At 56.7% G+C, this 27,165-nt stretch overlaps 10 protein-coding genes across 10 annotated transcripts; 5 read left to right on the top strand and 5 right to left on the bottom strand.

Moving 5' to 3' along the window:
- Window positions 1-995: 995 nt before the first annotated feature.
- Window positions 996-1,786, top strand: P884DRAFT_302627 (uncharacterized protein; the record flags this gene model as incomplete). Its single annotated transcript, XM_069444961.1, has 2 exons — window positions 996-1,292; window positions 1,379-1,786. 2 exons carry the CDS (start codon window positions 996-998, stop codon window positions 1,784-1,786), a joined length of 705 nt encoding a protein of 234 aa, XP_069294461.1.
- Window positions 1,787-2,055: 269 nt separating this feature from the next.
- On the top strand, window positions 2,056-3,352 carry P884DRAFT_72012 (uncharacterized protein). Its single transcript, XM_069446046.1, has 2 exons — window positions 2,056-2,344; window positions 2,473-3,352. The coding sequence occupies exons 1-2, from the start codon at window positions 2,239-2,241 to the stop codon at window positions 3,123-3,125; spliced, it is 759 nt and encodes a 252-aa protein (XP_069294460.1). The 5' UTR covers window positions 2,056-2,238; the 3' UTR covers window positions 3,126-3,352.
- Window positions 3,208-8,151, bottom strand: P884DRAFT_332142 (uncharacterized protein; the record flags this gene model as incomplete). The annotated part of the gene is made up of 8 exons (XM_069445763.1): window positions 3,208-3,565; window positions 3,624-5,443; window positions 5,499-6,288; window positions 6,340-6,390; window positions 6,441-6,569; window positions 6,700-6,784; window positions 6,846-6,872; window positions 8,111-8,151. 8 exons carry the CDS (start codon window positions 8,149-8,151, stop codon window positions 3,371-3,373), a joined length of 3,138 nt encoding a protein of 1,045 aa, XP_069294459.1. The 3' UTR covers window positions 3,208-3,370.
- A 770-nt stretch (window positions 8,152-8,921) lies between these two features.
- P884DRAFT_272455 (uncharacterized protein) lies at window positions 8,922-10,418 on the bottom strand (the record flags this gene model as incomplete). The annotated part of the gene is made up of 3 exons (XM_069442525.1): window positions 8,922-9,358; window positions 9,425-10,310; window positions 10,404-10,418. 3 exons carry the CDS (start codon window positions 10,416-10,418, stop codon window positions 8,922-8,924), a joined length of 1,338 nt encoding a protein of 445 aa, XP_069294458.1.
- Window positions 10,419-11,123: 705 nt separating this feature from the next.
- On the top strand, window positions 11,124-12,094 carry P884DRAFT_287397 (Snf7 family; the record flags this gene model as incomplete). Its single annotated transcript, XM_069443877.1, has 2 exons — window positions 11,124-11,525; window positions 11,639-12,094. The coding sequence occupies 2 exons, from the start codon at window positions 11,124-11,126 to the stop codon at window positions 11,864-11,866; spliced, it is 630 nt and encodes a 209-aa protein (XP_069294457.1). The 3' UTR covers window positions 11,867-12,094.
- Window positions 12,095-12,220: 126 nt separating this feature from the next.
- P884DRAFT_71965 (uncharacterized protein) lies at window positions 12,221-15,466 on the bottom strand. The gene is made up of 5 exons (XM_069446044.1): window positions 15,103-15,466; window positions 14,921-15,040; window positions 14,605-14,865; window positions 12,629-14,526; window positions 12,221-12,578 (listed from the first exon to the last, which is right to left on the bottom strand). Exons 1-5 carry the CDS (start codon window positions 15,319-15,321, stop codon window positions 12,452-12,454), a joined length of 2,625 nt encoding a protein of 874 aa, XP_069294456.1. The 5' UTR covers window positions 15,322-15,466; the 3' UTR covers window positions 12,221-12,451.
- A 596-nt stretch (window positions 15,467-16,062) lies between these two features.
- P884DRAFT_314930 (P-loop containing nucleoside triphosphate hydrolase protein) lies at window positions 16,063-18,396 on the top strand (the record flags this gene model as incomplete). The annotated part of the gene is made up of 2 exons (XM_069445253.1): window positions 16,063-16,543; window positions 16,606-18,396. Exons 1-2 carry the CDS (start codon window positions 16,322-16,324, stop codon window positions 18,394-18,396), a joined length of 2,013 nt encoding a protein of 670 aa, XP_069294455.1. The 5' UTR covers window positions 16,063-16,321.
- A 2,240-nt stretch (window positions 18,397-20,636) lies between these two features.
- On the top strand, window positions 20,637-23,180 carry P884DRAFT_302620 (uncharacterized protein; the record flags this gene model as incomplete). Its single annotated transcript, XM_069444960.1, has 3 exons — window positions 20,637-20,854; window positions 20,918-22,870; window positions 22,937-23,180. The coding sequence occupies 3 exons, from the start codon at window positions 20,637-20,639 to the stop codon at window positions 23,178-23,180; spliced, it is 2,415 nt and encodes an 804-aa protein (XP_069294454.1).
- A 1,311-nt stretch (window positions 23,181-24,491) lies between these two features.
- Window positions 24,492-25,008, bottom strand: P884DRAFT_302619 (uncharacterized protein; the record flags this gene model as incomplete). Its single annotated transcript, XM_069444959.1, has 2 exons — window positions 24,492-24,666; window positions 24,887-25,008. 2 exons carry the CDS (start codon window positions 25,006-25,008, stop codon window positions 24,492-24,494), a joined length of 297 nt encoding a protein of 98 aa, XP_069294453.1.
- Window positions 25,009-25,647: 639 nt separating this feature from the next.
- Window positions 25,648-26,993, bottom strand: P884DRAFT_250083 (40S ribosomal protein eS10). The gene is made up of 4 exons (XM_069440630.1): window positions 26,943-26,993; window positions 26,813-26,850; window positions 26,243-26,608; window positions 25,648-26,148 (listed from the first exon to the last, which is right to left on the bottom strand). The coding sequence occupies exons 1-4, from the start codon at window positions 26,979-26,981 to the stop codon at window positions 26,094-26,096; spliced, it is 498 nt and encodes a 165-aa protein (XP_069294452.1). The 5' UTR covers window positions 26,982-26,993; the 3' UTR covers window positions 25,648-26,093.
- Between the last annotated feature and the right edge of the window lie 172 nt (window positions 26,994-27,165).

The following is a 27,165-nucleotide window of genomic DNA, read 5'->3' as shown; positions in this document are numbered from 1 at the left end:
TCTTGAAGCTAAATTTCCTTTGCTTGACCTGTGAGCGATATTTGACGTTATTTGGGCTTCCTCGAATCCACACATGTATATTCCAATACCCATATATATATAGCCTTAACACCAGCGCGGAACCCCTCACTTTCCGGGCCCAGCGCCCCAGAGCCATACATCAATCTTAAAATCAGCCGTAAAAAAAAAAAAAAAAAAGCTCAAAGAGCAACAAAATTGAGATCTATCAAATTGTGCTATTTTGAACTAATGAACAGCCCAGCCCACTGACCTTCTACGTATGCTAGCGCCCTGACTTTGATACGGACGGTCGATGTAGGCGAACCCTGCTATGTGGGCGCCAACAAGGTCAAGGCTGGTTTACGCAGGGCAGAAGTTCGCTGTGGCTATTGTCAATTATACTAGTCAAAAAAGCAATGCCCGCGGATTTGCTTCACATTGAGTTTGTATTTGCGCTGATGAATTGCGTTAATATTATTTGCTTGTGTTGAAATATATTTGCGTTGTTGCGGGCGTTGCATGAGAGATTCGCTTGGTTCGACGGGTGAAGAAGGGCCGGGGCATGTTTACTTCGCCTCACGAAGAGGCTGTCATCTGTGATTCCCCTCGTCTCAATTGGCCTCCTGTGTTTGCGAGCGCTCATCTCGTGGCGTCATGCTGTGGACTCTCTAGGGATCTGTCCCTTTATTCTCCTCCGACCATTCCGTCTCGCTCGTGCCCTTTCAGTCGAGAGACAACCGGTGTTGGGAGCTTTGGCGTCCCTTTCTTTGTCCCCGACCTCAACACACTAGGCGCGGGCTATGCTTCTTGCCATGGCGTTATTCGCTCCCACTCCTTTGACCGTCCAGAGGTCATTATAAGCAATCCCTCTCCTTTCCCTTCCTCATGGGATGCCCGTAAACCTTGGGCGGCCGAGCGGCGGCACCAAAGAGAGAGATCCTTACCTCGACGTAGCGCATTATCCTGCGAAGAAAACAGCTCGCCGGTCAGCCGAGATGGGACACGGGCGCTCACTTCTGCTTCCCATCGGGTTCACCCTCTTCCTGCTGGCGGTTGACGCGGCCATCACCATGGGCCTGGTGTCGTCCATGGTCTCATTCCTGCACCACAACGGCCGCGGCCCCTTTGCGGTCGCCCCTCCTGGGGGCTCCCTCTTCCTGCTCGCGGGTGAGCCGGCAAACCTCGTGACCGATCACGGCCACACGACCAATGCCGCCGGCGGGACAGCCCTGATCCTGGTCGGCCTGGGCGGGAGCATCGCCCTATGGCTGGAAAAGCGGGAACGCAACAAGGTAGGCCTCCTCCTCCTCCTCCTCCTCGGGTCTGACCAACGAAGCCCCGCCGAGGGCCACGCGCTGACTTTTGCAATGGAAAACAGTGGGATCGATCCTCCCCCGCTTTTCATCTCTGGACCCTCATCGTCTTCCTCAGCTGGCTTCTCACCATGGTCGCCCTCATCTACACCTTTGTCGAGACGGACAAGACGGGCGGCCAGGCGATCAACCTCGGCGTCGCCCGGGCAAACCGGCCGCCAACCAAGTACCCCGATGGCGGGTGGACGCCCGAGAACTGGTATGCTTCCGTGCTAAACCTGCCGTTGGCGAGCGAGAACCAGCGGAGGATAATCGAGGGCAATCTGACCATCATGCGGGCCTGGCGGTGGAACCTGGTTGCTCTGTTTATCCTGGGATTTGCCTTGCTGGCACTGGTGACCCTGGAACAGCTCAGGATGCGGAGGAGCGCTCAATCGGTGCGGTTCAATCACGTCATGTCCCGGAAGTCGTGACTTCCGCTAACCTCCAGTCGGATCATGTTGCTGCCTTGAATTGCTGCCTTGAGTTGCTGCCTTGAATTTCCGCCCTGAATGAATCACTGGGCCCTCATAAGTTATATGTATCAACTTGTTGTTAGAGTGTTTCACGCTCCGCTCCGCTGCTTTCCATTCCTGTTGCTGCCGTTCGCGTAACAGAACCCCGGTACAGCGCAGTTATTAATGCATCTATCCCCAGTTCTGAATAAGCGCCAAGAAGCAACCCCCCTGCAACCTTAACGTCATTGTGCTACCCCCAAGCTAACTGCGAGAGGCAGTGGGCAGCTACAACTTAACTACCAGAGTAGCTCCCCTCAGAGTCTGTACAGTCTTACAGCGTTGACACCACGAGGCGTCCTCAAATTTGTATGAGTGACCTCCCCCTCCCTCTCTAAAACAGAAAAACACACCATCAAACACCAGCTACGATGGCAAAGCCAACCCCAGTAGCACGTCTACGCCGCACTTTCCACTACCCCTCCTCAGACGACGATGACGACGCTTCCACATCACCCGCCGTCCTCGACGAGCAAGGTATGCAAGCCCTTCTTCTCCTAACTTCCCCCGCCAAATTCTCTCTCTTTTCTCTCCCCAGGGTTCCCTTGCCCAAAAACCAAACAGCCAAAAAAAAAAAAAAATTCTAAAACAAACAAACACAACAGAGCAAGAATCCCTGATCGCCGACCTCGCCCGGCAAAACGACCGCCGCAACCAGACCACCCACCGGCTCCTCTGCGCCCTCCCGCTCCTCTCCGCCCTCCCCTTCCTGCTCGACCTCTTCCTCGCCCGCGCCGGCCGCGCCCTCCCCGCCCTCGGCCTGTCGTCGCTCCTGGCCACCGGCTGGATGCTGGCCCGCCTGGGCGTCACCGAGACCGGCTTCCCGTCCCTCGACGGCATGTACGCCCGCGTACACGGACACGGACACGGACACGGACACGGACACGGACATGGCCGGCTGGGCCGGCAGCGGCGACTAGGAGGAGTCGGAGGCGTGGGAGGACGAGGCGGACGAGGTGGTGGTGGTGGCGGCGGCGGCGGCGGCGGAATCCTCGGCGCATCAGTCAGCAGTGGCGCCAAGTCCCCGCTCGAGACTCACCTCCCCTGGCTCAACGTCGCCCTGGCCGCCCTGGCGCTGCTGACTGGTCTCTTGCAGCGGCTAAAGACGGGTCCTGTCGCTGCGGGCGTAAGCCCCCTGATGCTCGGGGCGCTGCCTGGCGTCGTCTATGCCGTCGTTATCGGGGCCAAAGTCGTCATGGCCGGCGTCGACCCCGAGCGGGAGCTGAGCGCGTTAAAGTATGCCTATAAGGGCGCATGAACATGATTTCTGATTTCTCATCAGTTAAATTTTCTATGGCTTTGCGAGGCGTTGGTTGGGTAAAGTGCGGCAGATCCAATGGGATTGATATAAGCATATTTGCGGTTTTGGCATGACGGCGACATGCTGCTCTTTACTCTGATTTCCATCCATGTCCCTCTGCTCGGTCCCCCGGAGATATGATACGTTCAAAATCCTTTTTATGTACCCCCCGAACTCCCAACGCATCAGTGCAATCCCTGCCTTCAAACGTCTATCGACTCGTTGAACCGTAGCACTCCGTTACCTCTGAGCACCCCATCCACTCCCTTTGGTGACCGCGGAAACGGGTCTGCAAGCGGGTCTGTATACTCCGGCGCCTGGGAGGACGACCCCGACTTGTCCACCACGAGCGCCAACCCATGTGCCTTGATCGAGTCCACCAACGCGGGTACCATGTCCTATCACCGTTCATTAGCAAGGTCGCCGAGGGAAATCATGTCGTCGCCGAAGACCTACCAATAACCGCTCGCAGCATATCAACCCCATGAAGTTGTTGTTCTGCGCCGTCCTCACCGCATCCTTGATCGAGACCCCCCTGTGCTGGGGTTTACGCCCTTCTTCCTCCTGCTCCTCCAGCTGCTGCGGCTGCCGCCCCAGGTCGTTACAGAGAAAGACCGGGAAGTTGGGCTGCTTCCAGTTCAACGCCGTGCACACGCTCTCGTTGAACGAGCTGAACACGACCGACCGCACCGCCTCTGGGCCCTGCCCCTGCGCACGCTGGGCGCGCGCATGGTCGAACACGACGGCGAGGAGAGCGTCGACAAACGCGTTGAGGTCGGCGCTCAGTCCGAGCTCCTTCAACGCCAGCCTCTCCCGCTCTTCGGCTGTCGGGTACAGCACCTGAATGTTGACGTGCATGCCCTTCGGCAGGAGGTCGAGGGCGTCTCGGAGGGTAGTACCGCCCGACGAAGCGAGGATCTGGTGAACCGCCGCGATGTCGTCGACCGGAAGCTGGGAATGCGGCCCGTTGCCGGTGGCGGTGCGGAATTGGGCCAGAGTCAGCCGCGACACTGGCACGTCGATGCCTCCACAGCTGACTGTCCAGTGCGGCCAGAGCACCGGAACCCCATCGCTTGTCTGCTGAACGTAGATTCGCACAAAGTCCCCTGACAAGCTGGACCCGGTCACGAATGTGCTGCTGGTCATGGCAGGTGTCATGGTGGCCTTGTCGACCTGGCTAGTCGCCTTCCAGTATGTTTCAAAATCCGTTATCTCGAGCGGCTTGCCCTGGAACGGCTTGATGATCTGCACCTGGAAGGTGATCTGCCCGATGGCGCGCAGGCGTGGGTCAAACAGCGGGAGACAACAACTGCCGCTGTTGCTGCTCAGCAGAGCGCGGAACGTCGTGGGTAGCGCCACCGTCTTAGCGATGACCTTAGCGCCGTATGCCGGAAAGACATCAAAGTCGAGTGTGAACGAGTCAAAGTTGTCGATCTGGAACGAGACAAGCCGAGTATCTTCGTGAAAGGGTAGCATGATGTTCTTGGGGATGATGTCCGAGATCTTGGATGAGATCGTGAGCCGCGACGCTGGATATTTGCTGTCATGGAAGAATGCCAGCGGCGGCTCCCCGTTCGCCCCAAAGCTGAGCTGCACAACCGTCTTCGTATCCAGGAAGTTGTGTCCATAGCGCCGAAGCGGGATGATTGGGGGCGGCAGCTCGAGTGCCGGGATTGCATCTGTGTCGAGCGACATGGGAATCGGCGCGCTGCTGCTCGTCATGGGTGGCAAGGGCCCTGGCATTTGCGGATCCGTTTTCTTTTCGTGTTGCTTGAATGGGGTTAGCAACTTCATGCACTCCAGATGACCTTCCCATGCCGCGTAGTACAGGGCTGGGAGCTCCTTCTCGTCGAGGATGTTGGGATCCGCGCCAACGTCGAGAAGCGCCCGTAGACAGGGGACATTGCCTTCGCTGGCGGCATGTACGAGCGGTGTCCATCCGTAGAGCTTATCTACTTGGTCCAGATCGGCTCCATAATTCTTAAGGAGGAGGAGGAGCTCCGGTGTCTGTCCTGACCGGGCCACTAAGTGTTGCGGGTAGAGCCCTTCGGCATCCGGCAATAACTTAGCGCCATGCTTCAGAAGAGTCTCGGCAATGGCCAGCGACCCGTGCTCGCAGGCGAGGTTGAGGGGTACGTGGTCGGTATCAGCCACAGGGTCCAAGCGGGCTGACCGTTCGAGCAGCCTGCTCACGCACTCGAGGTGTTTGTGAACGATGCAGTGGATGAGCGGGGTATAGTTGTCGTGATCGATGAGATCGATCGTTTGCGGAGCAGCTGCGTGTTTCTGTCAGCATAAGCTGTAATGTTGCGGTGTGAAGGGATTGCGCACCTGTGAGGAGGGTGTCAATCATGTCGAGCCGACCATGCATACTGGCATAGTGCAGCGGGACGCGGCCGTACACATCGGTCCTATCGACGGCTACCCCGTTCGACAGCCCATACTGGAGAACAAAGGAGTTGCCGTAAATTGCGGCCTGGTGCAGGCAATTCCGCTCGTTGATGTCGTCCTCGGACTGAATATCGACTAGTCCGGTCTCGAGCAGCAGCTGCAGAGCCTCCAGGGGCGCCCCGTTGATGGCGGACAAAAAGGTCCTCGTAAACCTCTCCACCAGAGAACTGTTGGGGTCGACCGTATCCCGCATGCGCCCCAATAGCTCTCTGAGGCTCTCCAGGTTGCCAGAAAGGACAGTGTCGAGGAACAGCGTGTCAGCATCCCCTTCATCCGTGCCTGGTAAGTGCTGGCTGGTGACAACGTGTTCCGGGCGGGCCTCAAAGGTGACGTTATCGCCATCAGCCCAGGCGCCGATCTCCTGGAGGCTTGTCGTGGCCTGGTCGGACAACTCGCTGATGACGGTAGCATTGAAGAAAGGCTGGACCTCGACAGCCCTGGAAAGGTACAGCTCCTTTGTCTTAGATTTTGAGGTTTTGTCCCACTTTTTGAGGATCTTGGAAAAGGCCGTGCCGTTAATCTCGACGAACTGCTGTAGCTTGTTTACGTCGTTGGCAAACTGCTGGAAGCCTTCTTGAAGAGTGGCAAATTTGGCAGACCGCCTGGAGATGCCTTGGCGGGACTGCAAGACCTTTTTCTTATCGAGAAGGGTCTTGAGGCGGACTTTAAGCTGTCGCGGAGTCAGCTCCGACGTCGAAACCTAAAGCACAAGACGGCATACCTCAGCTTCCTTTTGCAGATAAAACGCGTTGACCTTTTCGAGCTCTCTTTCCTAGGCATTGTGAGAAATGATCAGCATGTAATAGCAGTCGTTGGGCTTACCAGTTGGAAGAAGAAGGTCGCCTTGTTCGCCTGCAGGGCAGCCTGCGGGTCGATGAGCCCTGCAGCAGCACGTTCAGCCGCATCGTTTTGCGAATGGAGGACAGGGGTGGCCGAGAGCTTCTTGATGAGCTGTGGGGGCAGTGTCAGTCCTGTCCATGTACAGACTCGCGCTGTTCCTTAGCCCTGCTTGGTCTTTCAAATCAGCCCGGGGGCAGACCGACGCCAGCATGATCGGCCCGATGAACGATTTGGGACTCACCTTCTTGAGCGCCTTATAGTTGACGAAGCTTGCAGCATACTCGGGCACCTCGAGCTGGCGCTTCTGAATCTGCTTGCCGAACTTCCTACACGGCACTTAGCAAAGGGGTGGGGGAAGGTAACCGGCTGGGCGTCCCGGAAACTCACATTGTGAAGGCGGTTGTGCCCGTGAGGCTTCAACCGACCAAGGTCACAACCTCGAGAGCGGCGGTCTCATGTAAGGTAGGTCAAGAAAACCAGAAGCGATGATTGGCGATTGGCGAAGGGCAGAGACGAGAGACTCAGAGTGAACCAATGGATCGTAATGGTGGGCACCGGCGGAACACAGGACCTGACGGAATTCCAGATGGTGAGGCGATGGAAGCATCCAGGTACCTCGTAAGCGGCTCAAGCGAAGCGTGTATCTCCGCTCACTGATCGAGAATGCTACCTCGAAGCAGCGCACGAGACCTGGTTGCGGGTTGTCAGCTGCAAAGGGCGATGGAGGGAGGGGCACCCGAAGCCGCAAACCGAGAGTGCAAGACTTCAAGTCGGGTCGTTGAGAGGGACTCGGGGTGGGTAACAGGAAGAAACTACTCCATGAAAGTTGTAAGAAAGGGAAAGAGCGGAGGGACGCGTTAGTGGCCCCAAAATGACCAGGCTGCTGTCTTCAATATTTCCTGGGTTTGCGAAGGTCAGGTCGTCGACGGCGACTTCCCTGATGTGGATGCCAAGGCCGCAAACCCGTCACGTACGTTGTAGCTCGTATGTGTATATGTATGGACGTACCGAAACGGTCGGCGCAGAGCTTAGGCTGCCGCTGGGCCGGGTCTCGGCCGGTGTGGTGTGAAAGCCTCAGGACTCGAACCGCCGCCAAGCCTCAACAAACGTGGAAGCCCCGGCGAAATCGCACACCCTTATATACTAGTAGTGTACTTTGATCGGACCAAAGCAGATACCGTGGCCAAGGGACTGTGTATTTACAGCACCTAGCAATCAACCTAACCTCTGAAATGATCAGGTATAATGCATGGGCTCACATTGCCCAATTGTCTTCTTCTGGGAGTTACCCTTATCGTTACAAGCTGCCAAAATAAGACTTTGTAGGTATGCACCAGGTACTGTACGTGTATGAATGTACATACATACGGTACAGTACATACCTACATACTCCGTACAGTACAGTGCTTGTATCCTAGCGCGTACAAAATGGATAGGTGAACTCGCAGCATGCAGCAGCATAGTACCAACCTACTGCTCACGCTCACCCGGCCCATCAGGTTTGTTCTGCCTCGTTTAACTCCAACGTTGGACCGTTGGCACCCCCTCCGCAGTGCACTGCGCGGGATACCTGACTGGGCTTTCCAGGAGCCCAGCGCGATCTCGTGAGCCGCAAATCCCGTCACCTGTGTACATACCTCTTGCCCCTCTACCAAAGCCGTCTTGACAGGGTCCAGTCGACTGGGGACGGCATTCTTGCAGGAAACCGCCCTCTGATGCAACGGGATCTCGCAGCGCAACAACAGCCAATCGGGTGCCGCAATCCAAGCATGTGCCTCTGTTGATTCGACGTGCGAAGTCGAGTGCTCGAAAGCTAAATGCATTCCCCTCTTGCCGCTGCAATCTACTGAAGTACACTAGTTTTTACCCTTCCGATGGGAAACTCTCGTAGGGAAAGTGGTTGAAAATGTATGTACTGCTAGTAGGTGGTATATGCCAGTACGGAAGAGTGAACCAACATAACTTGTATTGACACTTTGTTGGTAACGTTCGCCGAAAAGACTTGGCAAAGCTTGCTACATCCGTAACATCGTTCCCATCTCGATTTCTTTGACAACTTGGCCAGCATGGTTCCCAAAAATACGCTGACAGGCACCAGTGTCTCTTTACTCCGGCGAAGCTGGGAGTCTGGCCATTGATGCATCGTCGTGAAGTTCAGTAGACAAAAGAAAGCCAGAGAGCATCAACACAGTTAGAGAGAAGCGCTCGTTATATTCTCGAATTGGATACCTTTCCTGTCAATGGTGCTCGAAACACGGGAAGGTTGGTCTGAGAGAGTTGAAATTATGGCACAGACTACTATCCGATCAGAGTCGAAATATCGAGATTAAGACACGCGTGTGTGACCACAAACGGAATACTCACCCGACCTCGAGTTGACAGGCAGGGCTGTACGCAAACGAGACTCCTAAACTTGATAAAAACAACGCGAATCCAAGAATACCAGGCACGTGCCGTCGGACCCTATTTTGCAGCGCCACTGCTGCCCTCCGCCTTGCTCTTGTTATCCTCCACCAGGCTATCTGCCATCGCGTCCGCCGTGGCCTGCTTCAGCCGCTCGGTATCCTCCATCTTGATCTCCTTGCTCCCCGCCGTTTTGTCCCTCAATTCCCGCTCATCGTCGCTGTCGCCCAGGCTGAAGGGGTCATTCTCCACGATCGGGTTAGGATCGACTGGGGACAGCGGCTGCCACTTGCTCGACTTGGCCGCGCCGCCAGTGCCCGCGGTGGCGGCGGCGTCCTTCGGCGGCACCCTTGGAGAGGTGTTGTAGGCATCGATGTCCTCGACCGTGTCGCGGAACGAGACTTTTCTCTCGCCTGGCTTGGGTGATTTGGAAGGCGGGGGCGGTTTGAAGAGATTTGGGTTGCTGCCGCTAGCGGGCCGTGGGGGGTGAACGGGCGCTGTTCGCCAGGTGTCAGATAGGGGCAACTCCACCCAATAAGACGAACAAGATGGGTTTGACTTACTGCCGTCGCTGCGGAACTTCATACCCGCAAAGTCATCGCTCAGTACCTCGGGGTCCGCGTCGTAGCGGTCATAGTCGGCGCTTCTCCGCATCTGCCCCCGGGTCGGCCGCCCCAAGAACGAACTGCTTCCTTGCGCGTGATGTTCGTCATCGTCGTCATCGTCGAACGTCTCGTCGAGCTTCTTCTTGAAATTATTGAACCACGTGTTGACCTTGCTCTGCGTCTCCAGAAACCCCTTTCGGAGGCTTTCCTTGATCAAGGGCAGGTCGTCGTCCAGGAAGCTATGTTCGCGGTCGGAGGGGTCGTCGTGCGGTCCTAGACCGGGTTGCCGCCGGCTACGGGGCTGATGAGCCCGGTTGGCCGTCCTCGCTTCGTACGCGCCGACATTGTCGTAGTGCTCGGCGAGCTGACGCGCATACAGCTCGTCGGCTTCAAGCTGCGACAGCCCGGTCGAGGTGGGACCTACGGGGTCTGCAACAGGTCTCGGGGGCGGCGGGGGCGGCTGATCTCTCTCGGCAGCTTCCGGGTCTGTCATCTCCAGGAGTGCGTTGAACGCGGCCTCGATGCGTCCACCGCTGGCCCTAAGCACCGCCCTGATAACAGCGTTATCGACGGATGGGAATGCTTCTTTCAGGGTCTGCTGGTTCCTCTGCTCCTCGGTCAGCGGCCGGGGCGGCTTCGGCGGGGGAACATCGTTGGCCGCAGCGGCGGGCGCATTTGCCGGCGCGGGAGATGTAGTTGTAGTAGTATTTGTAGTTGCTGTTGTTGCATCGGGCTTCGCAGTGGCGTTCTCAGTTCCCAACGCCTCTTGTTCCTGCACGTCGTCGTCGTCCATCTCGAGTGGCCTGACAGTAGTAGGGGATTCAGGCCCCGGGGGCGTCTTGATCTGCGGAATAAATACGTAGAGTGAGCCGAGACATTCTGCAGATCATCGCGGGCATTGAATTAAGCGATTAGGGGTAAATAGGGGTCTACTTACCGCTTCGGCTGACATTCCCAACACACGGAGCGGGAAATTGGGGAGTAAGGGCAGAAAGCAGGTCGAGGGTTGCGGTGCTGTGTCCGAGACTTGTATTCTCGAGGAAGGAGGGTCGCTCTGCCAAAGAGGTCTGTTTGGCCAGGATGTTGCCTCTGAAGCTGTCGCATGTGCCCAAATTACGTAGCCCCTCATGCGGCCCACCCCCTCAAGCCACACCCGGCTGACGAGTCTATCGATAAGACACGCACGTATCCACCAACAAAATAACTAATGTGACTAACTACCTAGGCACTCAATTAACATGATAATCACGCTGGCAAGATACGTACTCTCGTTTCCACAAGTGCCTAGCAAACTCAGAGAACTTAGAAGGGATGAGGGGAGCTTGCACTGAAAAAAAATATATGGCATACCAATGTCCCAAAGATAAATTGTGTCATTTTATCCGGCCCAGAAGCCGTTTCAATCAGTGAGCATCGGTACCAATGGACATAGGCGGGACCGGATATTTTGTAACTAGAGCCATCCCACCCCTGACCGAGCCGCGCAGCAGTGACGTCTCGCTTTCCCCAAAACGAGTCGCCCGCCTGTTCCCATTCGCCGTCTGGCGCTATCAGCGACGGGAAGAGAGAGAGGGCTGAGGACCAGCCCTCCCCACCAACGCAGCACCAACCGCCGTTGACAGGTGATATACCGAGTTGTGATTTCCCAAATGCCACCATGGGCAACTCTTCGAGCCGTATAACGGCCCAAGACCAAGCCATCCTCGACCTCAAGACGCAGCGCGACAAGCTGCACCAGTACCAGCGGCGCATCACCCACCTCACCGACCGCGAGACCCAGGCGGCCCGCCAGCTGCTCGCGCGGGGCGACAAGCCGCGCGCCCTCCTCGCGCTGCGCCGGAAGAAGTACCAGGAGTCGCTGCTCGCCAAGACGGACGCCCAGCTCGAGCAGCTCGAGAAGCTCACCGCGTCGGTCGAGTTCGCGCTCATCCAGAAGGACGTCCTGTTCGGCCTGCAGCAGGGTACCAAGGTCCTCAAGGAGATCCAGGCCGAGATGGGGGGGATAGAGAACGTCGAGAAGTTGATGGGGGAGACGGCCGAGGCGATCGCTTATCAACAGGTCCGTATCCATCTTCATTCCATCCCTCGTTCACTTTTCTCTCCTCGGTGATTCCTGCCGTGGGCTATGGCGTAAACGATATGTTGGATGAGTTGCTGACGGTATGCAAACAGGAAGTCAGCGAGATCATCGGAGGCAGGATATCCGTGCAGGAAGAAGAAGAAGTCGAGGACGAGCTTGCCGCGCTTGAGGCAGAGGTCGCTAAGAAGGAGGCGGCCGTGCAGCGGTTACCAAGTGTTCCTGATACCCAGGTGCCGGTGCAGAAAGTAGCTGAGGAGGAGCGGCACCCCCGGCCGGCGGCGAAGAAAGCGCAGGCGGAGAGGCAGGCTATGCTGGCTTGATAGACAGGTGAAGGAGTTCGGGCCACAATGGTTCTTCATATGCATGTATGGCGCAAAGGGGTTACTCATCTCTGTTGAATGATGAATGAGCTTGAAAAGCAACGCTTGTCCAGGCGTTCTCATGGTTGGAACGTCTGATTATACAGGCCGGTGTATAGTTTGAGGGGCCATGGTTGACGACCATACTGCGCACCAATATAGTCTCGCAGGATTCTCTGTCAATACTAGACTGTAACTACATGGAAACACGTGGCGTCTATGAACACGCTCCTGAGACAACCGCCGAATGTGTTCATGCCGCCATTTCCATGCTCACAGATGCTGGACCAACACATCACCGCCCTCAGTCGCCATGGTAACAGTATCAGTATCCCCTTTGTAAACCCTCGACGCCTCTACGCCTCAAATGCCTGTCAACAAGTGGTCGTCCACCAGATACAGCTGATGTGCTCGAGCCGGACAAAAAGTAATGCAAAGCATTGATCCTCCCAGTGTGGACACGGACCCGGATTTCGCGCCTGATTTCACTCCACAATATGGAAATGCAACAAGTCGCTCAGCTGTGAGCGACTAACCTCGTCTAACCTAGCGACGGCGTTGGTAGGGCTGACTCCCATACGGCATAGGCGTGGCCGAACGCGAATGAGACCGGGAAACGGGCTCTCTCGCGTCATAATAAGGGCTGCCATCCGTCTGGGTGGAAGTCTCAATGCTACGCGAATGGTAAACATCAGTGCCTGGCGAGCATGGGTGGTTCATTACCTTGCATAGGAATGAACGTATTCAATCCCAACCACACGCTCCTGTCTCGGGCACCCTTGTGGCTGACGTGCAACGAAAGATATGTGCTCATCGCGAGACGCAGACGCTTCGATTCTCTCCACGACACGTTCAAGCCGTTGCCCGTGTCCACGAAATTGGCGAGCGTCGTATCGTGCAGCATCATCGGGCTGAGGCGGAGCGCCCTGCCGTTGCGTGGCAGACTGCCCGTAATACCTCGCTTCTTCGACCGGGGCTGGACGAGGCTCGTATTGCCTGGGAAATTTATTGGAGACCCGAACAAATTCGCCGAAGTCGTTTTGGAGCGCCTCAACACGTTCGTCATGCTTGGCGTCGACATATCGTCCTTCGCGCCCATTCGTCCAGCCATGGCTGATGTGGGAGGGATGAGCCCACATCATTGGCGACGGGCGGCGATTGTTCGTATCTGGATATGCGGGCTCCATCCGCGGCCGTCTAGACGGCAAGGGACCGTCCGAGATCACGATCGGACGGGATTCCGATCTAAGGAGAGCTCCGTCATGCCCAATCCAAATCGGTCGCGTCCCAGACCCGGGGTGCGGCACATCACGGCCTGCGCCGTGATCCCGCCAACCTTGTGCACGCGGCGAACTTGGTCCCCTGGGAGTCGTCGAGACAGTGCTAGCCCCAGCTGCGCTTCCACTCTGCGGGTTAAGTAAAATGAACGGTTCCGCGGGCGGCTCAGGGGCGGCGCGCATCCGTCCGGGTTCCGAACGGTGAGAAAGCGTGATGAAACCCTCCGCAAAGTCAGGATGAACGTTGTGTGCCTCCCTGACACCACCGGCATCTTGGGGAGGGTAATGGACAGCCCTGTTGATGGGAGTGTGGCCATCATGGAAAGAACTTGACACAGGCGGCCGATATGAGACAGGAATCGGCGGAGGGGGATTAGGCGCCTGCGGAGACGCAGGCTCGATGGACTGAACAAGACAATCCTTCAGGTCATGTCCATGGTAACTGACTGGCTCGACCACGGGAGCCTCATACGAAGCAGCCCGAGACCCAACTATAGGCCCGAAACGATTACTGCGCTGGTGCTCCCATGGGTGCACAGGCTGCGGCATATTGTAAGTGGCCATGGAGGCGGCCCTCTGTGGCTCACTCACCCGGTTCTCCGGCTCCCGAGACACGCCTACAGAGGGCAAGGGAGAACCGTAGGGGCGGTAACTAGAATGTGTGGGCTCGCCATTTCGCCATAATTGCGGTACGTGGCCGGCGGGATCCTCCACAGGACCATTAGATGGCACGGTGCCGTAGATTTCACGCCGCTGCCGTTCTAGCGCCTGATTCCAGGCTTGATCTCGAGCTGCCTGATAGCGTTGAAAGCCCCGATGCGCCCACTTGGCCGCTCGCTTGTCCTCCCGGGTCGGCTTTTTAATCTTCTGCGGCGCGTGGCTTGCTCTGAATCCTTCGCTGCGGGTCTTGTTAATAGTCAATGAAGCCGGCGAGAGCTCCGCAGGGGGCAGCGTTTCCCTGGCCGGCCTATCGTCCCTCGCCACTCCGTTCACGGGGCTCTCGTCTTCCGACGAAGTGTCGGAAGACTCATCCTCATCCTCGTCCTCATCTTCATCATCCTCGTCAGACTCGTCGCTCTCGGAGTCTGAGATGACGATGACCTCGCGAAGAATCTCGTCAAGCTGGTCACGCCCTGTCTCCTCGTCTCCTCGCCACTTGACTAGGATGTCAAGACAGAGAGACTCCACAGCCTTCCTGGCGTTGACATAGGACGTTTCTTTGAGTAACTGGTCGTATCTTGTGTGGTTGTGCCGAATATGGGCAAGTACAGCCAACTGCACGCGGCGTGAAAGGGTGATATCGGCGGCAAGCCCAACGGGTGGATCCTTGCCTACTTGCTTGGACTATGGGTTCGTGGTGAGAGGGTGCGCTTCGGGGGATCATCCGGATCACTTGACTGGTGGAATGCGTGATGTACCTACCTTGTTGAAAGCATGCTCGATGATTGCCTGGCGATCCGGGTTCGGTATACGAGGAAACAGGTCCCTTATAGCTGCGTCAGCCTGCTTATTAATGTCCTCTTGCCTCTCCGGGATAGGCTCGGGCAGGTCAGGCGCTGTCTTGACACTCTCGAGCCCGTCTTCTCCAAGGTTTGCGAGCGCCTGCTCCACAATGGTCTGCCTGAAATGGTAGCCGACTCGGTTCAGGTGAGAGCTGAGTCTCTTGGAGAGGCCATTGGCCAACTAGATAGAGCATTGTTAGCACTGCGAAAGGCGCCAGCCCATACCACTGACATACCGTGACAATGAAGATCATAGCATCTTGCTCGCGGGAGAGCTCTTTGCATGCCTTTGTCAATGCTGGATTCCCAATAGGGACGAACTCGAACCCCGGAGGCGGCTCCCTCTCGTGAGTTTCCTGGTTCAGATCAGTATTCTGACCCGCCCGGGAGACTGAATGGAGCGGTGCCGCTCAAGTACCTTGAACTCGAGCTTCTTCTCCTTCTTGTCCGTGTTTGGGACAAGTTCGTACCAGACCTTGTGCTTGGAGCTGATCCTAGGCTTCTCGGGTCTCGCAACCAAACCTGGAGGCAAAGGCGCTGTCCAATCGATTAGATTGCCCCTGCGGTCTCTCTTGTGCCGCTCCTTGGCATGGTCACCGGCGCCCGGGCCTGGGGCGTGTCTTTTTTCCCTTCCCATTCCGACTGGAAATCATTAGTTCTCCGCAGCGAGGCATACACTCAGAAACCGTGCTCGCCAAGTTCGGGGCGGGGTCAGACACAAGCTCAGCCGTTTGCGAGCGTTGTTGCCTCCGAGAGCGACAGAACTCGTACGGCCTGGCCTAAGAGTGCTCTGCCCCTTGGGTACTCTTTTGGGACGCAGACAAGGCCACTGAACAAGGCCTTGATGATGGAGGCGAAAGCTCAGGGGGAAGAGAAACTGGGAACGTTGTTTGCACAACGGTGGCAACAGGGCCAAGCAGAAATAACACTAAAGGTGACCTGAACACCGAGTGGTCGATCCTGGCTGATGGAGGAATATAGCTCCGGAGAAGAAGCGCGCCAACTTTCCAATGTTAAGGTAGACCGCGCAATGAGCGATTCTCAACCGCGCTGCGGGAGAATGCCGTCGTTTTCTCTCTTCCCTTTTTTTCTCTTTGTTTGTAGCCTTAGTAGTACCCATTTCAAACGGGCACGAGAACGGCGGTGACAACTGTGAGGCCAATTCTGTCGACGAGACGGAAAGAGCACAACACTAAGTTGGTCAGCGCGAGTCTCGGGCACCACGAGGTCATGAAATGTGGGGCCTTGGGCACAATGACTCCATTGCCCAATCCACGCTTGCTGACTGGTGAAATTTAATTAGCGGAGCCAACTGGCTGCCACCTGTCAGCAACCATCGAAGTCACATCATCCAACAACACCCGATCTCAGCCAGGGCGCGAGAGCTGACAGCAGCACGGCAGGTGAGGTGGGCTTCTGAACAAAAAAACATGCCCAGAGTATAAATCGGCAGTCGTGTCTCTGACTACACCTTTAACACAAGAGTATCCCCCCTTCTTTGCGAGGTTGTAGGATACAGGCATGGAATGAGATAGCATTATCGGTTGAGGACACTGCGTTCGCAAAGGCTGGGAAACCTTGAAATTCTGAGCCCATTGGGGGGTACTCTTCGATCTTCAACTTCTGCCTTGCGAATCATGGCGGACTTTGACCTGGGTGCGGCCTTCATACCTGCTCTCCACAAACCGGCAGAGCTTTTGCCGATTGCGAAGCATCGCGATGCCCTTCTGTATCTCGTCGAAACGTCACCCGTCACCATCGTTGTAGGCCAAACGGGGTCGGGCAAAAGCACCCAGATTCCCCAGTTTCTTGAGCGTGCTGGCTGGTGCGCCGATGACAAAATCATTGGCATTACTCAGGTGCGTGTTGATGAGAGAAGTGCAATATCCATCGTCTCGTGCTAACTGAGCCGGCATGCCAGCCTCGCCGTGTCGCTGCCACGACAGTAGCTCTGAGAGTCGCCGAAGAGTTCGGGTGCGAGGTGGGTAAAGAGGTTGGCTATTCGATACGCTTCGAGGATGTCACGTCCGGGAGCACCCGCATCAAGTTCCTCACCGACGGCCTCCTGATCCGGGAGGCCCTTGTCGATCCTCTGCTCTCCCGTTACTCCGTGATTATGGTGGATGAAGCTCATGAAAGATCCATCAGTTCCGACATCTTGCTGGGTTTGCTAAAGAAGATCCGCAAGAAGCGGCCAGACCTGAGAATCATCATCAGTAGCGCAACTCTCCAGGCCGAAGATTTCCGCAACTTCTTCTCAGAGCCCAAGGGGCAAAAGGAGGGCCCGGATGGCAAACATAACGACGATATTGCGTCCATTATCAGCCTGGAAGGCCGGACTTACCCGATCGACATACTTTATCTCGAGACCCCGACGGAGAATTATCTCGAAAAAGCAATCTCAACCGTCTTCGAAATCCATACAAACGAACCAAAAGGCGACATCCTCGTCTTTTTGACCGGAAGAGAGGAGATTGACCAGGCTGTTCAGGCCGTCGCAGAACGCTCGGCGCAGCTGCGCGCCGGATCTCAGTCCATCCTTCCCCTGCCGCTCTATGCCGGTCTTCCTGCAGATCAGCAGATGTACGTCTTCGAGGAAGCACCCGAGAACTTTCGAAAGGTCATATTCTCGACAAACATCTCTGAGGCGTCCGTGACAATAGATGGCATCGTCTACGTCGTCGACTCCGGTTTCGTCAAGCTTCGGGCATACAACCCGAGAACGGGCATCGAGAGCCTGACAGTAACACCGGTCTCTAAGGCTTCGGCAGCACAGCGCGCAGGGCGTGCCGGTCGAACAAAACCCGGCAAGTGCTTCCGGCTGTACACCGAAGAAACATACCAAAGCCTCCCCGATTCTACTGTCCCAGAGATACAGCGTTCAAATCTCGCACCGTTCATTCTCCAGCTCAAAGCCCTGGGCATCGATAACGTCCTAAGATTCGACTTCCTGACGCCTCCGCCGGCCGAGTTGATGATCAGAGCGCTCGAGCTGCTCTACTCGCTCGGCGCACTGGACGACTATGCCAAGCTCACGAGGCCTCTCGGGCTACGAATGGCTGAGCTAGCCGTGGAGCCAATGATGGCGAAAACATTGCTCTCGGCTCCGTCTTTCGGCTGCTTGAGCGAGATATTGACGATAGCAGCCATGACCAGCCTTGGCGGAAACATCTGGATCCAGCACGAAGGGGAAAAGAAAAAGACAGAGTGCGCCAGGTGGAAGTTTGCCGTTGAGGAAGGGGATCATCTTACACTTCTGAACGTCTACCAGGCTTTTGTGACTAAGGGCCGGAAAGAATCCCGTTTCTGTCACGAGAACCTCCTCAATTTCAAGCTCATGGAGCGGGCGGTCAGCATCCGCGCCCAGCTGAAGCGGTACCTTGAACGATTTGGCATCAATGTCGACGAGTCGCTCGCGCCGCACTCGACCTCGGCGCCGGCAAGTAACAAAGCGGAGCAGATCCGGCGGTGTCTGACAGCGGGCTACTTTGCGCACGCCGCGAGGATGCAGCCGGACGGGACCTTCCGCAACGTCTCGGGAACGACGGTGCTCCATGCCCATCCGAGCTCCATCATGTTTAACCGCAAGGCGGACTGGGTCATTTTCCACGAGGTGGTGGAGACCGGGAACAAGACGTTTATACGGGACATTAGCCGGATCGAAAAGGCCTGGCTGCTCGAGTACGCGCCGGAATTCTACAAAAGCAGCTGAGGTCGCCGGCTTGGTGTCGTGTAGGCTGCGCCCGGATCGAGCCGGAGAAATTTCAGGCTCCGCAGTTGCTGCTTTCCTCCCGAATCACCATCAGCCGGAAACTAACTAATGGCGGGATCGATTGGATTTCTTCTTCACGAGGGCATCCCCTGCATAACCACTACACATGTTTTATGACTGGCTCGGGTTTGATACCTCCCTAAGTTTTGTCTGCCTCACCCTGGTTGGTGTCGAGTTCGAGATGCCGAGCTGGCAGAGCATCTCTGGGACAGGAAGGGAATAGCATTTCTGTATTCCGTACTCCGTCGAGTAGCATTACCATGTTTCGGAGCAAGCCAGGGCCTTGATGAAGATCGGAGTGAAGTGGCGTGCTTGGCTGGTTCTAGAGCAAGTGTCTCATCGACTTCTCTCAATTTCCCCGTTCGATATATATATATACCCTGACTAGGCTCGAACTGAGATGAGCAGGCCGAGCTACCCTACGGGATCATTTAGGGGGAGAAAAGAGCGCTGTCAAGAGTTAATGTGTAACAAGCTCTTGGTTGATTTCTTGCCTGATTCTTGACTTCTTTTTGTTCACTTATGTCTCTTCTTGTTCGTTTTCGTTTCCTCTGCTCCGTGCTCTGTTACTGCGTACTTCCATTGCTTTTCTCCTTTTTCTTTTTGTGACTTGTTGACATTATTGAGACAAAACACGATTAGGACCCAAATGCCGCAATTGAGAGCGAAAAGTCAACTCTAGATAACTCTGCCCCACCGTATGCATAACGGGCCAGTTGTGCTGTGTAACTTCCCCGCTTCTTCACCCGAATTGTCAACCGTCTGAACAAAGAGGGCAGGAAGGAAGCCGTGGCCATGGGACCAGTAGCTTTCAGACCGGCTCTTGTTTCAAGCAATAAGCATGCAGCAAAACAAGACGCGACAGGATGAGAAACACGGCGCAATGGGACGGACCGCTGAAACAAACACACGCTCCGTTCTCACCTCGGATGCGCAGCAAACGGACTCGTTGAGAGAAAGCTCAGGCTCTGGCAAAAGCATCCGTTTTAAGGGTGAGTGGGCTGCCCCTTTGTAATCTGTACGATAAATAAAAGGCGATGGGCTTGAAACCACGGTTATTACTCTAATGCATTGCTTATTTCTGCTGCTAACTAACTAGTGTAAGACGCGAGATTGGCGCCATTGGGCGGGCCTTCTGTTCCTGCATCTGGGCCCCTCTTGGCAGCAGGCCGACGCAACGGTGCGAAGCCGCGTTGCAGCTGCGGTCGCGATAGCTTACAGTAAAAAACCGGGTCTCCTGATCCTGATTGGGCGCCTGAGCTTTCAACAGCGAATCTGCCCCTGGCAGATGTCCACACGGTGGACCCGCAGCGTAACCCCTTTTGATTGAGACGAAATTAGCAATTTCTATTCGCTCGCTGGCGACTCCAAGAGTCAACGGGGGGAGAAACAGCACAAGCGGTGGACAGCCGGCGGGCGGAGAGCATCTCCATCCCTGGTAAATACCTTCCCTTCTCCTGACGGAGATTTGGGACCGGCACAGCAGGTAGGGGTACCTTGATCGTGCTAGCGCTTTCGGGGCCTCGCCTGCGGAAGCACGCCGCTCCTTCTTCCTCCGGCACTGTAAAACCTAATCCCTAATCCCTAATTCACCTACAACCACGCTCCTTTCACCCTTCCGCTCTTTTTGCACAAACTTCCGGAGGAGCGATCTCGACTCCGAGGCCAGACCGCTACTGCCAACTTCACATCGTCTCCAGACGTGTGATCAGTCATTCCTTGACCCGTCTCGCCTGCGAGCAGCGGTACCATTCCTTTGCAAGCGACACCGACACGAGGCAAACGGCCTCGCTCGTCAACGACACTCTTTTTTAGAACTGCGCCTTTGGGTTTCGTGGTGGTCGAACCTCAAACGCGTCCGCTCATTTACGAAAAACGCGCTGCTTGGCTTTCCTGCATCAATTGCGGCATCCTCGGACATTGATTGATTGACACTTGCCCGGACACCGCTTTTCTCAATCCGTCTATGACAACGAGCCTGGACTCGATCTCTTGCAGTACGACTGTTACGACAGGACGGACTTCGCGCTACTCGAGAAGGTCGACACATTCTCCAGCTCACCTACTCCCCCGGACGCCAATTGAAACATCCTGCTATCGAGCTATCGGTCTCGTGACCTCTCCAGGCCGTTAGTCTCGATCCAAGGGAGCATCTCGTGGGAAGAAACAGGGTAACAGCGATGAAGGGCCGGTACGTTGAGGGCGCCTACGCGATGGGCCCTCGGATTCCGGTCCGGCGGCGTGGCGCCATTAGCACGACGGTATCGACCCTGGGATTCCGAGTCCCCTCTCGGATTTTAGTTGCACGGGCGGATTCGGATGAGTGCAAGAATCCGAACGGCTGTACGAAGCCAATTGGCGCGAGCACGACAACTATTGCCATTGTTCTTGGAATCTTGTAAGAAAGCTTGGCAGCTTGTAGTATACTGGTCGGTCCCGTCGAGCTGACCCTCGTCCGCAGCATTCCTTTTGTCGTGGCCATCAGCGTTCTGTTCTACCTCCACCGGAGAAATGTGAGGAAACAAAGGCAGGAGGATCTCCATGATCCCCACAAGTCGTTGGATTTCGGGTTAGAAGGAGGCGGCCCCGCCAAGGAGTCGCGCAAAAATCTCATCAGCAGGGAGAAGGAAGGCGGCCAGCGCTTCAACCGTCAGCAGATGTCGATGGATATGAACCTGTCCAGCCCCTACCTTCTCCCCCCGGACGCCCACAACTCGCGCGAATCTCTCAACTCGCTGGCCAAGTCGCTTCAACAGAACGAGGACCCTTACAAGCCGGTCTCGCAATACGCCGGGAGCGATGTTGGCTCAATTCGTTCCTTCCGCAGGGGAAATGAGGCCCCTTCGGTGTACACCAGGTCAGAGAGCCGCGCGGATGCCGGCCCCTTCTCCCCTGGCTCGTACGGCAGCCGTTCGCGTCAGAATTCGATCCCCATGTCGCCTCTTCAGCCTCCTGAGCCTAGCCACACGAGACCGGAGCAGCCTCTGCCAGACTCCGCCGGCAGCCCCGCAGGCGCCCCGACCAACGGACCTCTACCGCCCATTGGAACTGCGGTTTCGGACTCGCCCGACAGACAGAATGACAAATCGGCAATTGGGACTGCGATCCAAGAACCGCCCCCTGCCGTGCCGAAGTCGCTCACCGTGCCGCAGCCGCCGCCTTCCAAGCCGAGCCCGCCTGACTCCGGAGTGTCTGTGGAGTACGGTGATGCCGGCAGAAACCCGTTCGAGAAGCCGGTGGCCCAGGAGGTGGAAACTCCAACAGAGCCCTCCGCCGTCGGGCTCGGACTCTCCTCTTCTCCGCCCCAACCCCGGCGAGCATCTATCCGGTCGTCGACCTCTTCGTACAAGAGCCGAGCCACGAGCCCCCCCCCGCAGAAAGAGCAGAATGCCCCGATGTCGGCCCCGGTCATTGAGGAGCCGCGGCCTGTCGACTACGACTTCGACTTTGCGGAAATGCCAGAGATGCCTCAAGACCGGCGTTCTCCGTCCCCTTCTCCGGCAAATCACAATAGCAGCCAACTCGATGTGGACGAGCCGAGGGGCCGGAACATGCAGAGGACTTCGCAGTTGTTCGAGCAGCAGAAGGCGGCCAGTCAGGGTGGCTTGGGTGTTCCTCAGCAGGACAACCGTCGTCTCTCGGTTGGTTTCCGCCCACTCCCGCCGGATGACATCATGGAGTCGGAAGACCCCGAGTACAGGGCGAACCGCATTCGATCCTTCTACAAAGAGTACTTCGATGACACAAAGCCTGAAGATAGACCGCCAGTGCCGCCGATGCCGCAAATGGGGCAGAACGGCCACCAGCACCAACATCATCAGAGCAACGCGAGCTACTACGAGGACTACGACGCCAACTACATCCAGGATGCCCCCTACTTCGATCCTGCCACCAACTCGTTTGTCATGCCGTATGCGCAGCCCGTCTCCCGCAGGGCTATGACTCCTCCCCCGTCCGGTCAGAGGTTCCCGGGTCCAAGGGGACCACCCCGAGGCTCGCATGGGTCTCAGGCCAGCGCGAGGTTCCCGCCCAATATGCGTGGCCCCCCTCGGCCTGGCTCGTCTGTCTCCAACCAGCTCGGCGGGCCCTCTCGACCGGGATCTGCGGCCTCGGGTCCCTACGGCCGCGTCCGCGCCGGCTCTGCCATGTCGGGCAGCCGCTCCGGTAGCCGCGCGCCCAAGAAACCAGTGCCCCCTCCTGCCGACCTTCCGACGCTCCCTACCCCGTCCAAGCTTGCTGACGACTCCTTTGCCCTCTTGAACGCCGCCGACTTCGCACCGCCAGAGACGTTCGCGGAGCGCGCCCGCGGCCGCTCGCAGAGCCCCTGTGGGGAGCGTCGCCCTTACAGGATGCCCGTCCCTGCGCATTCGCCACTAGTCAGTTCCTATGACGAGCTCCCTGCGCTTCCGAGCCCGTAAGTTTTCTTGATGCCGTATCATTGGTCCCCAGAACACCCCGAGTCTCGCTAACGCGTGAGCAGGCATCTCCTCCGCAAGTCGGGCACCTTCACTGCCCTTGATTTCGCGCCGCCCCGCAAGTTTGCCGACCCCGAGACCGCCAGCGATGCCGGCTCGATCCGGAGCAATCGCAGCGGTCTTTCGGCCTTGCACGTCAACGCCATCCGCAACGGTGCGGGACGTGTCAGTAGATTGCCCGGCGACCAGGTCTTCACCCAAGCGGCCCTGAGCAAGACGCTCAAGCCGCAATGGGGCATGCGTGATTAAACCGCAGCTTTTGGCCTACTGTTCCCCGTTTGGTTTCAATCACGCTCATCTGAACTGGTTTTTTGCTGGCCCGCAATCACTAACGCTACGTCCTCCTCCCCCCCCCCCCCTTTTTTTGAATTCCAGGGCCAAGTGTCAGGCGGCCTGATGGCGTATACTACACAAGTCGGTGTCTTCGGTGTCATGTCACGTCAACATCTCTTTGCAGCATGTCTCGGGCGTCCTAGTATCGTTCGCTTGTGTTTCTCTTTTCTCCTCTTCTGGTCACTTCGTTTCTCCCCTCGGACTATGAAAAGAGCAGGCGACTGGGCAAGCAAGTCTCCCTCCCTGTTTCACGCCTCATGTCTACATACATAGGCGCCTGAGCATGATGACCTCCCTCTCGAGTACGGCATCCAGCTACACTTGTACCTTGGCGGTGTCTGTCTGTACATACGGGGTATTACAAGCATGGCGTGTGGAAACATTTCTCTTGTCGAAGATTCGGTTAGCGATCGCATTCGTGACACAGCTCTTCACACACACACATATATATATAGACTGGAGCGGAGAATGGGGGATTGGTCTCGGGTAATGCTATTGAATTGGTCTATTCAGCTCGACGCGCTCTCTCTCCTGCTCTCCGTGATACTGTTGTGATAGGGCATGCAGCGTGAAGAATGAAAGAAACCATCCAGGCAAGCGTTGTTTCCGCACGAGCCAATTGAGCATCACATCACCTAGTCATCGAACACAATGGCCGTCCTCGATAGCTGTTTCGATTCTCATGCTCTTTAGCGCCTCAGCGTACTACTTCAGCTTGAACATATTGTTGACGACACCCATTGCTTTGGTTTTGCCCGAGTCGAGTCAATGTACTCGACCGTTTGCGCTGTCACGTCCCGGTAAGTCCAGCCACATTGTACCGAAGCAGGGACAAAGGAAATAGAGGCGAGAAGGGGGGGGGGGAGGGCAGATTGGTTGAACATTCCGGAACATATGAACTTCGGAAAAGGACTCAATGATCCGATGCAGCTCATCCCCAAGTATCTTCCTGGACGGCCACCAGCTGAGATGCTCTGCGTTGGGGCGCACGTTGTTCTCGCAGAACAAGAGAGATCATGCCAGAGGCTGCTCTCTGCTCACACATAACTCATTCGTATTATCACTAGCAAAACGAAGAACACCGGGAAAGGAAGGGGCCCACTCCCCTAAAAACAACGAGAGAGAAGAGAAGAAAAAAAGGAGACATGAGCCCGTAAACAACCAGGGTCCCGCCTCTGCTACGGGAATCGATGGCGTCCCCCGGTCTGGGAGATGCTATTTACCTTCTCACACAGCAGGGCCTCGCCGTGCAGACAGTAGGAGCAGTGGTTGCACAGCCTCGAGCGGTCTGCCGCGACTCTCGAAGTCGGTCACCCTCGGGCCGATGGCAGCCACCACGCCGACGGTCTCAGAGCCCAGGATGGGCGGGAATTCGGCGATGAACTCGCCTTCGTTGGATGTGCTGGTGAGGGAAAGCATGTCGGTAGGCTACACTACTGCAGAGCTCAGGGGGCTGTCTCGTTGCCTGGTCAGGTCCGTCAAGGGGGGGGGGGGGTCGGTCCAGTGACCAGGGGCAGTCCCGTGTGACTTTACCGATGGAGACCCAAAAAGGGGGCGGGGGAGGAAAAGGGGGGAAGAACACGCCAGACTCTCGACAGGCCTGTTCCGCACACACAACACACGTCTTCACCTTGACCAGCGCGTCGTCCGCGCGGAGCTGGGGGGATGGGAACCGTGACTTATCTTGAAATCCTTGGGCCTCTTGTGCCCTGATTAGCGCGGTGAGGCCCAGGTCAGCCGCCATGGGAGACCAGCACAGTTTCCTCCTTCGAAGCAGGGTACAAATCTGGTCAAGTCGCTGTTCCGAGACGAGAGGTGAGTGCTGGTTGAGAATCTACTGAGCTCAACTCCTTCATATCCCGAGGGAGCTTGGGAAGGGAGCCCATCTTCATGGTGTTGAGGTTGATGCCAAGCGGCTGGAGCGCTGGGAACAATGGAGGAGACACAGACAGGCCGAGACGGAGAGAGAGTGGCTGGTCCGACATCAACTGAGCGTAGCCAAGATTAAGAAATGGTGTGGGTTGAGGAGAGGAATCAGCTCTCCTATGACGGGACCGGGAACTGAAACGGCACCACAAAGTCGAAGGAAGAAACAGCGTTTTAATGACTACTAGTCCGTACTGCGGGAGACAGTTCCAACCCTTAAACTGTCACAAGATCAGCCATCCTCTGGGCCGCTGTTTCGTTTCAACCTCACCTCTGCCGCTTATTCTCCCCAGCTTCGGTGGAGCTTGAAGGCACGGCTGGCTGAACATCCCCAGCTAGCGGGACGGTTGCTGCGTGCTCCGTTGGAAAGGAATCGGGTGCGCAGGATTGGTACATCTGTTTCTCTCTCCTAGAGAACCAAATTACAGGACTCGCCTGCTGACTCGGGGCGGGCGGAGCTGACTCAATCACGCCATCATCTGTGATCATCTGTGACCTGAACAAAGAAGAGCCTTGTGATTGATGGTGAGATCTCAACAGCGCCATCGACTCGATTTCACTTAGCATACCGGCCGGGGTGCGTCCAATTGAGCGATAAGAGCCCTCCCTCTCAGATTGTTCGTAAGCTCATCAATTCCAGCGACCCGCCCGCCGCTTACGACAGGCACCACGAGCGACCGAGTGAGAGAAAAATCGCATTGACCGCAAATGATGACCCTGAATGCAGAAGTTTTCCGAATGATCTCTAACCACCAACTCCACGCGCAAACCACTCACGGTCCTGGCGAGTAGGTGCATTGCCGGTCGACCCTAGTACCCCAGAGACATTCGAGTACATGTCGTGCCCTGCCGTTATGCCGTTGCTGGCAACCCAAGAGATAGAGAGATTATCCGCCGTCCGCCTTACGAGGGAGGGGCATCACCACGGCCGCCACGGCCACGACCAAAACCGCCACGGCTGTTGTCGGGTGGAAAACGCAAAAGTCAGCAAAAAAGCCAGACCGCCAACGATAGCCGCGCCCAAAAGATGCGGCAGCCACGGGCCGACTTACAATTGAGGAGCGAAGTCGCTCGGGGCACCACCCTCCTTGCCCTCACCAGCGTCACGGCGCCTGTAGCCGCCATCCCGGTCACCACGGTCGCCACGGCCACGGCCGCCGAACCTCCGCTCGCCGCGGTCCTCGCCCAGCATGCCGCGGGGCGGGGCGTGAGACCGCTGCTGCTTGATGTGGGTAGCCGGGACGATCTCGGCGGGGAGGTGCAGCCACTCCCGGAGGTAGTCGAGGCCCTCGGGGGTGAGGGTGTAGTAGTAGTATTGCCAGGAGAACTGGGTCTTGACGTAGCCGCGCGAGTTCAGGGACTGGAGGGCCTTGATGACATAGAGGTTGCGAACGCCAATCTCGTGGGTCGTCTCATAGCTGCAGGGAGTTAAAACGAATTAGCATCCGCGGGCGTGTTATTCGAGGAGCGGTTCAGAAGTTTCGGGCTCGTGGTTATATTATGGGATGTCGCGTGTTTTGGGGGGGAGGAACTTCAGCGTAGCACTGTCGCTCGAGCGATGGAAAAAAAATATAAAAAAAAATGGCCGACTGGCGGCCTTGTAATGGATTCGGTGAACCTACTTCTTCGCGGCGACCATGACACCCTCGCGGAAGAGGTACTGTCTTGAATGTTAGCTACTGCCTCCCGTAAAACTTTCAGTTCGCCCAAGATCTCCATCTCTGCAACGAACAAACCCCAGTTTGGCCATACCTCGTGGATCGCCTTGCGATCGGCCTTGGGAATAAGCATCTTGGCGGCTGGACCGGTATCGACACAATTGGTGATCTTGGTCTGGGGAAGGTGTCGGCGATGCAGAGACGAGCTCTTCAAAATTCAAGACCGCAGTGATTTGTGGGTTGCGGCGCCAAAATTCCGATCTGGTAGTAGGGCTCGAAATTAGCGGGGCGCACAGCCACAAGTGGTCTTGGCAATC

The sequence above is a fragment of the Thermothelomyces heterothallicus genome, assembly GCF_042370625.1.
Source record: "Thermothelomyces heterothallicus CBS 202.75 unplaced genomic scaffold P884_scaffold_28, whole genome shotgun sequence".
NCBI lineage: Eukaryota > Fungi > Ascomycota > Sordariomycetes > Sordariales > Chaetomiaceae > Thermothelomyces > Thermothelomyces heterothallicus.
This window is presented reverse-complemented; position numbering and strand designations above follow the sequence as displayed.